At 43.1% G+C, this 15294-nt stretch overlaps 1 protein-coding gene across 16 annotated transcripts in view; it reads left to right on the top strand.

The window, feature by feature from the left end:
* LOC121534846 (MAP kinase-activating death domain protein-like) overlaps positions 1-15294 on the top strand; it is a 78675-nt gene that overhangs the window by 43393 nt on the left and 19988 nt on the right. For 4 of the 16 annotated variants that reach the window (XM_045206150.1, XM_045206148.1, XM_045206154.1 and 1 more), the window contains exons 10-21: positions 1316-1475; positions 2031-2131; positions 2492-2712; positions 2960-3213; positions 3459-3589; positions 3981-4094; positions 6625-6684; positions 8599-8713; positions 9029-9215; positions 9368-9518; positions 12648-12854; positions 14302-14358. In XM_045206150.1, the coding sequence (XP_045062085.1) occupies positions 1316-1475; positions 2031-2131; positions 2492-2712; positions 2960-3213; positions 3459-3589; positions 3981-4094; positions 6625-6684; positions 8599-8713; positions 9029-9215; positions 9368-9518; positions 12648-12854; positions 14302-14358 (1758 nt within the window). Of the gene's footprint in view, positions 1-1315; positions 1476-1741; positions 1781-2030; positions 2132-2491; positions 2713-2959; positions 3214-3458; positions 3590-3980; positions 4095-5232; positions 5272-6624; positions 6685-8598; positions 8714-9028; positions 9216-9367; positions 9519-12644; positions 12855-14301; positions 14359-15294 lie in introns of all 16 variants that reach the window. The other 12 variants (XM_045206151.1, XM_045206149.1, XM_045206156.1 and 9 more) reach the window with 6 other exon arrangements.

Below are 15294 nucleotides of genomic sequence, written 5' to 3'. Positions count from 1 at the left end.
AAAATTATGATCTGTTTCTCGGAATTGACTTGTGAAAGCCTAACACTGTAAGATAGTATTCATGTTGGCAATAGAACCAGCTTTCAAATCATGCCCATCTGACCCAGATTGCGATTTATAATGGACCGTTTTTGGATTGCGTAAACAACAACAGTAATTGTGTAATTGCAGGGTTGTGTTCCAAGCAAAATGACTACAAGTGTTCTTGCTACAGTTCCTCAACGGCACAGCAGGAGAGCTCAAAAAAGTACCTTATAGTTGAAGACTCTTCTTTGAGTCATAAAAGTGCATTGAAATTGCTTAGCAACTGTGCAAACTTTAGAAAGGTGTGTGGCCACAGTCCTCTCACTCAAACCCATTTTTTGTCTTATGTTGCACCTACTCCACATTTTCCAGGAATAGTCTTATCATGTTATTGAATGTATCCAGAGTATTTACAAATGCGGCAAAAGTACAGTAAATGTAAAATGCACATGAAATCAACAGGTGTAATGTTGTGTAATCACCTTTGGTCTAATAATCTTCCAATTATCTCCAAACTGTTCTCTTTCAATTGCTACCATTGTTACGTATATGCTTTTCCATTTCTTCTGTAAGAAACATTTCAATTTAGCCCTATCCATATAGGCCAATTTCCACGTGCGTAAAGGGATAAGTAAAAAGTGATTTATGCTATCAATTAATGCACTTTCTTTAGGTCAAATGTGAATATACACTCAGTGTACAAAACATTAGGAACACCTTCCTAATATTGAGTTGCACCCCCTTTTGCCCTCAGAACAGCCTCAATTCGTCGGGTCATGGACTCTACAAGGTATTCAAAGCGTTCCACAGGGATGCTGGCCAATGTTGATTCAAATGCTTCCCACAGTTGGCTGGATGTCCTTTGGGTGGTGGACCATTCTTGATACACACAGCAAACTATTGAGTGTGGAAAACCCAGCAGCGTTGCAGTTCTTGACACAAACTGGTGTGCCTGGCACCTACTACCATACCCCGTTCAAAGGCACTTAAATATTTTGTCTTGCCCATTCACTCTCTGAATGGCACACATACACAATCCATGTCTCAATTGTCTCAAGGCTTAAAAATCCTTCTTTAACCTATATTCTTCCCTTCATCTACACTGACTTGAAGTGGATTTAACAGGTGACATCAACAAGGGATCATAGCTTTCACCTGGATTCAACTTGTCAGCCTGTCATGGAAAGAACAGGTGTTCCTAATGTTTTGTGCACTCAGGTATATTTCTATGAGCGATACAGGCAGTTTGAAGGTTTTGTAGTGTTTCTGAGCGTACCTCTGTGTTCTGCAGACGTGTATGACCCATCTTTGATCGGAGACAAGGGCAAGTGGTACGCCCACCAGCTGCAGCCAGTGTTCTACCGCGTATACGACGGCAGCTCCCAGCTGGCCGAGGCTATGAGCGGACCCCTAGAGGATGAGGCCAACGACTCGGACCCCACAGACGACAGGTAAAAAACACAGACCCCTCCACGGTTGGAAGGTATAACGGTTCTTTGATACTACTGCTATAACATAATTGGCAAAATGTTAAATGAAAGATTTTTTCAGTGCCAGGTACTGTCAAAGGTCTAAAAGCACTTTTGCAATGTTGAAAACATGTTAGTGCTCCATTTAGCTGCATATAAAAACTAGATATGAAGGGAGGTCCTTTCCAGTGTCTGATCTGTGAGTTCTCTGTGTATGTGTGCATCATGTGTGTTTGTGTGTGTGCAAGTGCGGCCGATGGAGACATTGCAGCAGAAGCAGCAGTATGGTAGGCTATAGAATGGAGATAGACAACACATTAGCCACTAGATGGCGAACTCTAAACATTAACTAGTAGATTTGCTAGTTAGCTCAATAGTTAGCTTGCTAGTCTTGCTAGAAATGATGTATCAGTTGAGGTTAATTTGAGTCTGAGATAAAGGTTTACTTAGCTTTTTTCAGTTAGCCTTCTGTAGACGTGTAAGGTGTCACCAAGATGGCGTCCGGGGTAATGCCACTCTGTTTTGTCTCTGTGGCAGTGACAGCGAGGCTGGCTACGATGACTCCAGCTCATCCTACTCGTCACTTGGAGACTTGGTGAGCGAAATGATCAAATGTGACATCCAAGGGGACACGCCAAGTAAGTATCTGTGCCATTTCACCAGGGCTGCATTTACACAGGAAACCAAATCTAATATTTTGCCCAGTTATTGGCAAAAGAGCTGATCTGATTGGTCAAAAGACCAATTTGCAAAAAAACAACAACAAAAAAGAATTGGGCTGCCTGTGTAATTGCAGCCCAAGAACCACCCAGCTTACACATACTTATTGTTATGACAAAAAACGGTCAGTTCCCCCTTATTATAATGACAATTGTTTATCTTGAAAAATGACAACCTAAAATGACCAATTCCTTTCAGAATCAGCCACTAGCTAAACATTTTGTTTTGTGACCCTTTGGTCATCAATACCAACTAATATCTGTCTTCTGGTGTTGTAGACCTGGATCCCCCTACCCACGCTGCACTGGGAGACGCCAGCGAAGTGGAGTTCCAGGACTTCCAGGAGTTCAAGGGAGGAGAGGGTCCCCTCCCCGAAGAGAAGGCACTGCCCGAGGGGGGCGACGGAGCTCCTGAACCTCTTGATGGACAAGCCCTTCGCTCGAGCTCCAGCACAACCGCCAGCTCCAGCCCAAGCACAATCATCCAGGGAGTCAACAATGTCAGTGAACCGCTCAATTTACACCAGTATAAAATTATGCAGTTAACACAATATATGTTTTTAGCAACTGACATTTTTGGCAACTGACGTTTGAATTTGTTCATAACTCTTAACCATGAGAACATAACGGCAATAATTATATAGCTTTGCTTGAGATTGTCCTTTCTTCTTCCTCCTCACAAAGTGGCAATCTTGTGTATTTAGTATCAACCATTAGTGACCATTGATTGATGTTCATTGTGTCCAGGAGCAGGCTGAACCAGTGGAAATTGAGGCGTTGGCCAGTGCAGCTCTACAGAACTCTGTCCCGGGATTGGGTGCGCCGCCCTTCTCCAGACTTCCCCCAGACGCCGACCCGGTGGGACAAGCCAATAAGAAGGGCGAGTACGACAACCCTTACTTTGAGCCTCAGTATGGCTTCCCTGCTGAGGAGGACCCTGAGGCAGAAGACCAAGAGGAGACGTACACGCCCCGGTTCAACCAGAACCTCAATGGCAAGAAGTATGTTACAACACACCTACGCCATAACATTGTACACACAAACAAGCATCATAAGCCACACATTCTGAAAACGTTGTTTAAAAAAAAAAAAGGTGATGTATACATCTCTTAAATATACACACCCAATTAAGTCTCTCAGCTTCTGAATTCGGCATCTGTGATATGCCTCTGGTGTAGCAGTCGGAAAACTATGCTAACAGAACGTGACACTCCCCCAGAACTCTAACACTTTTTCTGCTCCACAGAGCCCAACGCCCCCTGAGGCCCAGCAGCCTAAAGCTGCCTGGAGAGTCGGACGGAGAGGGCGACTCCCGCAACAGTTCTCCAATCTCCAACAACAGCAGCGATGGCTTTGGGGGCCTCATGTCCTTTGCTAGTGAGTCTCCTCAACCAGGGTCTATTTCAGTTGTATGATAATCACAGATCTGAAAGGGCTGGATACGTGACAGTTACACCTTATCCTCCAAAGCTGAGCTTTTTTGCCCTTCTGTTCATATATCCTGTCCTATGAGATCTTTGAACACTGAAGGGGGAATGTGAAAGGGTTACCCAGCAGGCAATACTAGTTGCTGGTCTTCTCAATCAGGAAGACGACCAGAAATGTACAGTTTACAAAACAGAAATTGACTATTTGCCAGCTATGTACGGATTGAAATGGAACTTGACGTTGGGCTGCAAATCATCATGGGTATACTATAGGATGGTCAAATGTTGGTTTCTTTGCGAGACTTCATCAGTCATCAGCGACTCTCTCACAATCACTGCAGGTAATCTGTACAAGAACCACGGCACCAGCTTCAGCCTCTCCAACCTGTCTGTACCCAACAAGGGGGGCCTGAGGGAGAAGGCCGCTGGGACTGGGCCCTTCCCCAATCTCAAAGGTACAGTACTAATGCAGCCCTTTGCCCTGTTTTGTCCACCTTTCACGTTATCTGCACTCATCCTTTCTCTTTTTTTCTCTGACCTTTATCCATCTCATCTCCTTCTCCATTTCACTCACTGTGGCTGTATTCCATTTTTGTGCCCTACAGCAGATTGCATCAGGTTTGTCAGTTGAAGGTAGTAGAGGCAGGCTGTCTACTAAAACAATGCCCTTTCAAAGTACAAAGGGTTGTCATACAGCTCTTGCAGTGGTTATAAAGTATAAGTGTTTTTGTTTTGTCATGGGCATAACAAATTATAATATTTTGAGTACAAAAATCACCAGAGTGCAAATTTCTACAATATTTTATACACTGTATCATGACTATGCTATTTATCTTGATAAGACACATTGAGCATAAGCTATTCCCATGTGAAGTCATCTTAATCATTTAAAGTAACTGTCCAGTGTTTGCAGATGTATTTTAAATATGACCTATAATTAATTACAATATGAGTGAAATAGATTTAATTCCATAAAAAAAATAAGTATGTTCAAAAGCAGCTTATCTATGTTTGAATTATGTGGGCATACCCCAACTTCAGAATGGTGTTGGTGTATACCAGTCATTAAAACCGTTTTAGACCGCTGATTGGCCAGCTCAGCCAATGAGCCAACATGTCATGTTCTATGAGGAAATAGCAAGCATTATTTGAAACGGCAAGCATTTATGAAAATGTTTGACTTTGAGGTGGGGTTTTTGAAGTGTTTTTTTCTCCAATTTATGCTTTGTTAGCAACATTATTTGGGTATGAGTTAACAGACTATTTACTTTTAAAAGTAAGATTTTCACTGGACAGTTAGGCCTATTTTAACCTGATGTGGAGAAGGAAGGAGAGTAGATGACATAATGATGTGTAACTCTGACTGACATGTTGAACTTCTTTAACGTCAGCATATTTCTTCCTCAGAGGCTGTTGCTTTGTTTGCACTAAGTAGAGTAGCCAGGAGTAGTATTGACGGTATGTCATGCTGAAATGTCTGGCAAGCCAGTTTAGGCTACACAGTATAGCATTTATTCAATTTTACATTGTATATTTTTACTTCTTTCCTTTTGCCTTTTCCCCTCTTAATTATTTTATTTTACAAAAATATAGAATATTTTAATTTTGACGTAGAGGAGGAAATTGAGGAAGGTTTGTAGAATTCTTTATTTTTATAATATTTTTAAATTTTTTAGAATGAATAGACTTTCATTCTAAATGTTGTATTTGTCCCCCTCTGGACTGCCATGTTGATGTATGGCATTAGGTGGATATTGAGGACCTGACAAAAGTTAGCATTTTCTCTCAAGTACCCTGTTTTCAATGTTCCCAATCCCACATGGTTGCCTGGATGTTATGGGAACATTTGTGAGAGAAAATAAGAAATGCATGTGTTAAACTCAATAGCCCCACGCTGTTTGGGACAGCTGCCATAGCAAACCAACGTTTGTTTCTTTTTTCCTTTGATGATGATTTGTTTTGTCTTGACTGTTCAGATGACAGCCCGGCTAGTCCGGGTAGCCCGGGTCCAGACAGTCCGGGTATGTTATTGTCTGGTGTGGTAGTTTGTTTTACCCTACAACTAGCTCCATCTTTGACTCTTATTCGACCCTACCTATCTGAGTCCATATTACTCAGGTTGCATACTAGGAGATATATCTGTATTTTCATTCATGTATATCCATATCCTTCCCTTTGTTTCCTTGTTATTCTGCTCTGTTTTGTGGGAGTCTGATGCGCTATGATGCACACATTTATAGACGACAGATCTCTTAATTTGCATACATATTATCCCCTTTTTATGTGGCATTTTCACTGGAATTTGGTGTTTTTCCTCATGGTTTCCCGGCAGAGTTGGGGTCAAGTCCGTTTTCAATTCCACTCAATATTTGAGGATGAATTGACATTCAGTTCCTGAATGGCAAATTACCCATCGCTTTCTATGAGGATTTTTCATTTCATCGATTGAAGTTCAATTGATTACCCAAGTGGACTGGAATTTAAATGAAACTGACATGACACCTGATCTCCTTGCTCTGTGCCGTCTGTTGCCTTGCTTGCTCGCTTGTTCGGTGGCTCTCCATCGTTCTTGTGTGTTCTCCGGCTGAGGTCTCTGTGGTCAGAGGGCCCATAAACTTGTGCTCTTCTGGACATAGACACTTAAAATTGGCAAATGCTTTCTCCCACCCCTAGATGGTATAAAAATATATAGGGATCCTAACAAAAGTAGCCTAAATCACCACATGTAAGATTGGTCATGACATTTCATGGCTATAACCTTTTGAGGTTAAGTCACAACAAAAATGTGCAGACCCTTCCTTGGTCTGTCTCCCTCACTCTTTCCTTTTCTCCCACTCTCTATTTTCTGCTCTCTTTGTGCACTCGGTCAGTGTGTTGCTGTGCATGTGTGTTGTGGGTTGATGTTCAGACTGGTTCGGTCTGGGCCGGTGTACCTCTCTGTCCCTCTTTCCACTTCTCTGCACTAATTCTGGGTTTTGTGTCCAGTATTTGGACTAAATTCTCTAATGGAGATAATTACAGAGGCCGGCCCGGGGAGCGGAGAAGGTGGGTTCCGCCCTTTTAAACTGTGTGGGCTGCATGCTTCTCCTAGCCAGTCAACTACATCTCCCAGGATCCTCCTCGCTCACCCTCCTCTGTCACCTGACATGCACCATCGAGAGATCATTCATCGTCATGCATCGAGTCTGTCCTGTTGTCTTTCACCATCCTTCACCATCCACAGTGACTGTTGCCCCAATCACTAACCTTTGCAGAGTCACTCCACCCATCCACACGTCTTTGTATTAGTTTGGGTTGGGCCCTCACAATCTTAGCTTGTTAGAAGCTGTGCAACCCATATTAACAATTGCCAAGGTGATGCCATTCATTTTTTTTGGTGCGAACCAAAGTCTCTGCATTCCACAGTATTGTATGGGACCTGACAAGATGTTGATTCGAGTTGGTCAACATCAGCTTTCCCATTATTGTCCAAGCCACCTCTTTGGTCTCACACATACACACCTAGACCTCCCATCACCTTGCCAGTGGAGGCATGCCTTAGCCAATCAAAACTGCTACCCTGTAGGTAAGGCATGACCTCATTCTTCCAGTGCTGTGAGTTAGAGTTTTAAACACTGTTTCATTGATAATTGAATTAAGGAGAGCAGTCTCGCAGCACCAAGAGTGCTGTTCTGTCTTAATTCCTAAACTCATAGTCACCGGTTTTGATTGGAGTTGTCATTGGACACTTAGTTGGCTTTGTGGTTACTGAGCATCTGTAGCAGTACCACAGTGATCAAATGGAATGGAATTATTTGAAGTGCTGTGATGCATGTTGTACAACTAATGGATGATATTTTGGAAAATGTGGGGCAAAATGGCATCGTTGTCAGGTGAGGTCTTTGGTAACATGCGGTCATAGAGCCTACGCAATGCCATGACAAAATCGGATATACCGGTAACAGCCGATGTCTGTTTATGACAAGGACCCAATACATTTTTGGTGGATGTATTTATTTGTATCCTCACTTTCAAGACATTACCTTTAGCCTAAATGTTCAAAGTGTCAAACAGGCTACCCGCTGGGCAAAAACTGGTTGAATCAACATTGTTTCCACGTCATTAAAAGGTGTGATGTGGAAAACTGATTGGATTTGCAAAAAGTCATCAACGTAAGGGAATCTAAATGTTCTGTTGATTTCACGTTTAATTCACGTTAGTTGACAACTCAACCAAATGTAAATCAAAAATAGACGTTGAACTGAGGTCTGCCCAGTGGGTAAGCTATGTAGGCGCAACAATATTATAATCAGTTTGATAATAATATTGTTCACAGGCCCAATCCCTGCAAGTGATCCACCACACTTTTGTATTTCATTGCACTGTGTGTTCATGAGTGTCTGTCTAACTGTACAAGGTGACTAACAGTATGAACACTACAGTGTGTATCTTTCCGTTAGCCGTGTGTGTGTGTGATTGTCGACCCATCTTAATTTTTCACTCTTTTTCTGCATGACACATAACTTGTCTGTCTTGTTGCCATGCAGATCCCGCTCCAATCTGACCTCACCTCTGTTCTCTGCTAATGTGTGATGCCAAAAACACAGTGCCATGTTGACTCCTGTGTGACGTCCCATTTGATCTGTCCCTCACCTTTAGTGTCTGAATGTGAAACCTGTAGCTCAGCTAGTCAATAGCTAGTGTCCCTGCCACCGAAAATTGATGTGTGTGTGTGTGTGTCTTTTTATGTATGCAGGATGTGTCCCATCTTCTTTGTCTATTAGTCTTTGATGTGGTTATCTAATTAGTACATCGTAGACTATGTGATTTGGGGGCTTTGTAGTGAAATGTATAAGCTCCTCCTTTATCAAGTCAACTGGTATTTCTGTTTGTATGTCTCTGACTTGTCGTTGGTTATGGTTTTCTGTGTTTCCATGGTATTTACTGTGGAGACCTCACTGTTTTATATGGCTCCTGCAGGAGGAGCCCGCGGTCCCCCCAGGGCCCTCGTTGACCAGAAGTCGTCAGTCATTAAGCACAGTCCCACGGTCAAGAGAGAGTCCCCCTCGCCCCAGGGTCGTGCCAACAACACCAGGTAACAGACCCCTATGAGACTGTATTACCAGGACATTGCTGTCATGGCATTCTTTGACAACTCACGCTGACTGACATATTTGAATTAGTTTACCACCTTCATGGCATAATGTCTTCATGGTATAATGTTGGCCATCAAAAACAAAAGCTGGTTGTCATAAACTTTCTTGCCAATATAATGTCAAATGACAGACCTGGATAGGTGATATATCAATCCCCTTTAGGAGAAGGGTTGTCTAACTTAAGAGCCAATGGTGACATATACAAAAAGGGGAGTGTGATCGGAGTGACTGAACCAGAGCTGTGTCTGTCCCAGTGAGAACCAGCAGTTCCTGAAGGAGGTGGTGCAGAGTGTGCTGGAGGGCCAAGGCGTGGGCTGGCTCAACATGAAGAAGGTGCGCCGCCTGCTGGAGAACGAGCAGCTGCGCGTCTTCGTGCTGAGCAAGCTGAACCGGACTGTCCAGTCAGAGGAGGATGTCAGGCAGGAGGTCATCCGTGATGTGGTGAGTGGCTCCACCCACCCAGGTGGGGAGAAAGGAACGGGGCAAGAGGGGGAGAGAAATAACATTTAATAATACGTTTTTTAACCTTGGTTTTGAATTAAAGCTGAATAACAGCTTACAATTAAAATGTGTGTGTGTGGTGTACTCTTCAGGAGATTAGCAGGAAGGTGTACAAGGGCATGTTAGACATACTGAAGTGCACCGTTTCTAGTCTGGAACACTCGTACACCAATGCCGGGCTTGGAGGCATGGCCAGCGTCTTCGTTCTGCTGGAAATAGCACGCACCCACTACCAAACCAAAGGTAACGTTCAGAAAACCTATACTCCACTGAAAGTGTCAACATTTTCTCTCAAAGGACACATTCAATCAGCATGTCATGCCCCCTCCCAAAACTATGACTTAACTATTTCCTCTGAAAAAATGAAAGGTACTGATGCTTGATTCTTGTTTGAAACCAAAGAAGTGCTTAACAGCGTTTCATATACTCCACTTATTTAAAGGCAACATAAGTATTATCTAGGAAAAGGTGTGCAATCTGGATAATTTCTGTGTCCATTTTCCTTTTTATCAACTCATTTGAAAGGTAAGCAATATGTTTTTACAGCAGTGAGTTCTGGTTCAATCTCTGAGTCAGTACCACCAACGCATGCGTCATTTTTAGGTGACTTTGCAGTTTAATTAAGCATTCACCGAGCGAATTTGGGTCATAAGAGCAGAAGACAAACAACTAGGGATGTGACAAACGATAACAACATTTAATACAATTCCACTCAAATTCACAATGCAGTTTCGCTGCTGCCAGCAACGGGTTGGGTCTCGGTGCGTCCCTTTCAGATCTTTAAGCATTGCGCCTCTACTACCATTACTGTACCTCAATTCCACCTTGCAAAGTTTGCATTTAACTTCTCAAAGTATTGCCATACAGGACTTTGTTGCTGTCGCTTGCCTTTCTCTGCCATTTTTCCAACTGTTAATGATGATGACGTAGTGGTGGAGAGTCGACTCCAAAATAATTGATTCCTCGACTCCTTGCATGTCGACTCCCATTTCTAAGTGTTAAGATTAAATTCCGCTAGGAATCGATTCCTAAGATTCAGTATTTTTGGAACGGAAGAGACTGATTAGTTGCCGTACTTCCGAGAATAATCTTCTTCAATGAGGTTTAACGGCAGTTGGCATCCAATTTGTTGCATTACCGCCACCTACTAGACTGGAGTACAACTCCCTTATATTTTGCTTGAAAAATAAAATAAAGAAATACCCTACCATCTAACACTACACTCACAAATTCAAAATTATTATTAATAATTAACACCACCCTTCTCCACTATTTAAATATATTTATTCCTACCTCATGCCCTCAACCTGAAATTATGGGACATCACCACTTATCACTCCCTGTAACTCTTCTGACATCAAGTCTTGCACACCCAAATACCTCTCTGCATCTGCCACCACAACCTCAATTTTCTTCGACTTACATTCCATTCCTGCAGTACAATTAATAACCATTGCTATGAACGCTAAATATCCCTCTGTACTGGTACATTTCTACTACTCTCACCACCTCTTGCTCTACTTTATTCACTGCCTTAGCATATGACAACTTCTTCACTACTCTTACCCTGGAAGCCTCAACCTGCTTCTCTCGCACTGGACATTTCTGATCCCCAGCCCCATGGCCACCCCTACAATTAGCACATACCACCACTTTCCCCAATGCTACACATTCCTTTGTCTCATGCCCTTTTGCACACTTCTCACACCTTGGAACCTCCCTCCTACATACTGCTGCCACATGCCCATAAGTTTGACACCTGTAACATCGTAATGTATTCGGCACATAAGCTCATACATGATAACTTATATATCCTAACTTCACTTTGTCAGGCAAAGACTCAACTTCAAAACTCAAAAGAACAGACAATGACTCTTCTGTTTCCCCACTCTCGCCACCCTGTTTGCGTCGCACCAAACAACGAGCATCACAAACACCGGGAATCTTCCCCTTCAGTTGGTCAACTTTTACATTTACTGCTACCCCAGTAATCACTCCTTTCAATGGCGCCCTTTTCTTGAGAGCGAAACAATTCACAATTCTTTCCCCCATTTGTTTAACTCTGAGCGCCTTCTCCCTCTGCCCAACAGAAACACAAACAATTATCACTAGACCACTTCTGGTTACCCTACTTCCGAGAATACAAACACTCGCATCTTTCTTAGCTAGCTAGCGAGAGACGGAGAGAGAGGGGAGGGACATAGTATAGGCAGGTCTGTCACCAGGCAGACAGTCAGAACCGTGCACTATGCCTATCTATCTGCAATCAAAAGCTGTATCTCAAAATGTCTTGGCTTACAATGTCTCGCAACTTCAGTAAAGCAGGGCCTATCATCAATGAATAGGCTAGGATATTCTACACGCGACAGACCGAAGACTGAACGCACACTCGCATCATTAGCGAAGAGAAACAGCAGGGGTGTGTGTAATATTTAGTCCAAATAGTTGTAGAACTTTTTGCAACTAAAACAAGTTTCTATTGGACAAATGCAAGTAGTTCCCTCCCTGTAATGAATACACCCCAGGTGAGCCAGCGTGATGGAGAGCGAGGAGGGGGCAGGCAGAAAAAAACGTGTGCATAGACGGATTGGTTGTTTAGCAACAACACCGATGCGTGCGCAACTATGGGGCAAAACAGACAGGGTTGGCTTACATTGTTGACATGTAAACTATATTTAGTCTCCAAGGTTTATTGAAAACATAAGTACATTTGCACAACGAGCACTTGTTGTCTCTCAAATACATCTTTACAGTTGTTGATTAGCTAGCTAGTGAATTTTTGCCATATTAGCATTGACATGAAATCAGTCAAAATAACTCAAAACAAGACATGGTATCAAGAACAAGATTAAACTAGCTGAAATGAGTCACTTACGATTCCCCACATGGCAGTTTCTTGTCAGTGTTGGTAGCTATCTGGCTATCCAGAATCACAATTCACGGACTTCTGCCGCACTGACGTATGCGGATCGTTTTTGTGACATTGTCAGCTAACCCATCTATATGTCTTGGTAATCTGTCTTGCATGCCTCGCAAAGTCACCAAAGTAGCCTAAAGTTCTATTTAAATTACACAACTTTTCTAGTTAGGCTATAACACGGAAAATAGTATGTTTTGTGATAACTGCACCGCTATTTTAATTTTGTGGTGGGAAAACATCAAAACATGTTTTTTCGGTTTGGGATTTTTCTTAATGTTAAGGATCGCAATTTCGTTTTAGCATTTTAAACGTTCACACCCCTACAAACAACCGTCTATTCTAACTTTCAAACCTCCCACTGCAACTCTACACTGTTTCTTTCTTCTCCCGCTACCATCTCTTTCCCTTCTTCCCTATTCTTCTCCCTTTTTCCTCCTTGGTGGCCCCAGTAGACCCAGAGAAGCGCAAGCGGAGCCCCAGTGACGCTGCAAGCAGCCCGGGCAGCAAAGAGAGCCCGTCTGCCCGCATGGAGGGCACCAGGCCCCCGGGGCTCCTCCTGGTGCCCCGTCTCCAACTGCCGCACCCCACCTCGGGGGGCAAAGGCACCCACCACTTTGACACCCGGAGTCTGAACGAGGAGAATTTTATTGCCTCCATTGGTGTGTACCCCACCCCATCCCCCCTTGCATGCGCTCTGAGAGCACCCCTTGCCCCCATTGCTCACCAGTCTAAACCCTGCCCTACCCCTTGACCCACCTCTCTCCAACCAGGCAACAAGGGGAGTGCTTTCCCCTTCCTTAGAAAAAGAGCCCCTTATGATATTCCATTCACTTTGACCCACACCAGTGATGCCAATGGTCAGCATTTAAAGCTGTAAAACTCTGAAATATATTTAGAAAATACATTATGCTGGTTTGCCATAATATTTGCACATCATGCAACTCCAACCAAATTTGACAAATAACCACATTTGAATTCCAGATCTGGCCTTGAGCGGTGTAGGCGTGTGTGAAATATTGCATTGAGCCCACCCCCACCAGCCTGGATGTGTTGTGTCCCTCCCCACCCTTCTCTGAATGTTGAGCGCCCCTGTTTGCCACCTCTTGTGGAGTCCTCCTTTGTTTGCCTTCTAGCACCTTGACTGTGCATGTCTTCGTTTTCCGTTGTCTTCTCGAAACTCCAAATCTGCAGTATTGTGCTAAGGAGTCTGAAGACCTGTCTCTGCCTTCACTGCAGGTTTCCTTAAAGCGTGCTGTACAAGTAGCAACTCTCTCAGCTCTAGCATGGAGGGTGGAGCGTCACTCCCCAGTAAACAGGCCCAAGGAAGAGACAAATTTCATGCTCACTGTTAGCAAGCCACGGTTGCCGTTTAGCTTGGGGATAGGGTTAATTAACACTGAACATCGTGGAAAAGGAGCGAAGCATTGCTTCTCCTTTCGACCACCATTCTACTATCTCAAATGTTACTTTGGGTCTGTATACAGGGGACAGATTCACCCAACTCCCTCAATCTCCCTACCTACCAACCTACCCTCACTTCACCAGCCCCTTTTCTCTCTTTGGGAAGATGCAGCTTCAATTCTACGGAATGTCTTTTTGAGACTTGCACCCCTGCTTCTGCAACAGCTCCATTCCACCTGCTGGCTAGCTGGCTGGCCACTCCACCCCCATTCCATGCCCTTCACCAAGCCCTGCTGCCTCTGTCACCCTGGTTCTGGAGAGCCACACACTGCTAGCCAATAAGTTAACTTCTCGGTCACATACATTTTTAAAGGAACCCCAGTATTCCCCCTTGTGTGGTTCTCCAGGACTATGGTCCAGGAGTGTTGGGTGTGTTGTAATGTCACACCTCAGTAGCAGTAAATGGCAATGGAACTCTGCATACAGGGAATTATGTCATAGTGTTCCATATTGCCAAGCTGAAATGTGACTACTCTCAGACGTTACAAAACATCCTCAATTGTTAAAATAACAGATTATTTTTTATGCTTAATTTTGTTTTATGTTATGGTTTATCTAATGCTCATCCTCCATACCTGCCTACTCAACCAGCTCTCTGACACTCTCTCTGTCTTTCTCTCCTTGCTTGCAATGCATCTTGGGTAGAATTGTGGAGCAGGCACCATGAAAAGGATAAGCAAAAAGCTATGGAAAAACAACAGAGTAAGATATTTCTCACACACAAAAAAAGACTGGGGTATTGCATAACTGCCAGCTCTTAACATTTCCACGCCCTTCTCCCCACCTTTCCCCAACCTACCTATGTTTGTTAGTCACAAATGATTAAAAAAGTTAATATAAGTGATCATGTTGACATGGATAATTATTCTAGGACTATAGATCCAGAATCTTGATTTGAGGTGTGTGCGTAACGTTTTGAGTAACTGAGTTATGCTTGCATATCTCAAATCAGGAGTCATAACATAGTGAGTTCCTCTTATTCTCCATATAGTTACTCTGACATATGTTTGCTGTCAACTTGTTCCATTCCTATTCCCTGAGTTGTGAAATAGTCATTGGAACCGTAGTCTGTCAGGCCCTTACCCAATCCCAAACGTTCCCTTTTTTCCTGGGCTCTTGATGTTGTATCAAGGTTAAGACAGTTGTGGCATTTCATTTAGCAAATGTGCGTTTCTGGAAAATCACTACATGGCAAGAAGGTAAATTGTACGTAGTCCAAAAAAACAAACAATAAAAATAAAAAAAGATACCTGAGCCATGAATGAATACACAATAGTATGAGTACAAACATCCATTGCAGGTTTGTTGGCTGCATGACCAAATGTATCACAGAAGTCATGGTTAAATTTGCATTTAACTATTATAATTGACTGTACTTTCTTCCGATGTAAAGGTTTGATATCCTGGACTCTTCAAAATGTACAGATTGCAGGCCAGCATTTGTTTAATTGTAGATACATTTTCCTAGAGGTGCATTATGTGAGTCATAACAAGGTGTTTCTGCAACAACTGACTGGTATATTAACAACAGCGCTGTTGGTCAATTCTTGTCTAAAAGCAAACTTGTGCAGAAAATGATCTCCTATTTTGACTGTCCCTCAGTTTGTCTGCATGCCTAACTGCCTGATTCTGTGTGTC

Source organism: Coregonus clupeaformis, chromosome 21 (assembly GCF_020615455.1).
Source record: "Coregonus clupeaformis isolate EN_2021a chromosome 21, ASM2061545v1, whole genome shotgun sequence".
Classification (NCBI taxonomy): domain Eukaryota; kingdom Metazoa; phylum Chordata; class Actinopteri; order Salmoniformes; family Salmonidae; genus Coregonus; species Coregonus clupeaformis.
This window is presented reverse-complemented; position numbering and strand designations above follow the sequence as displayed.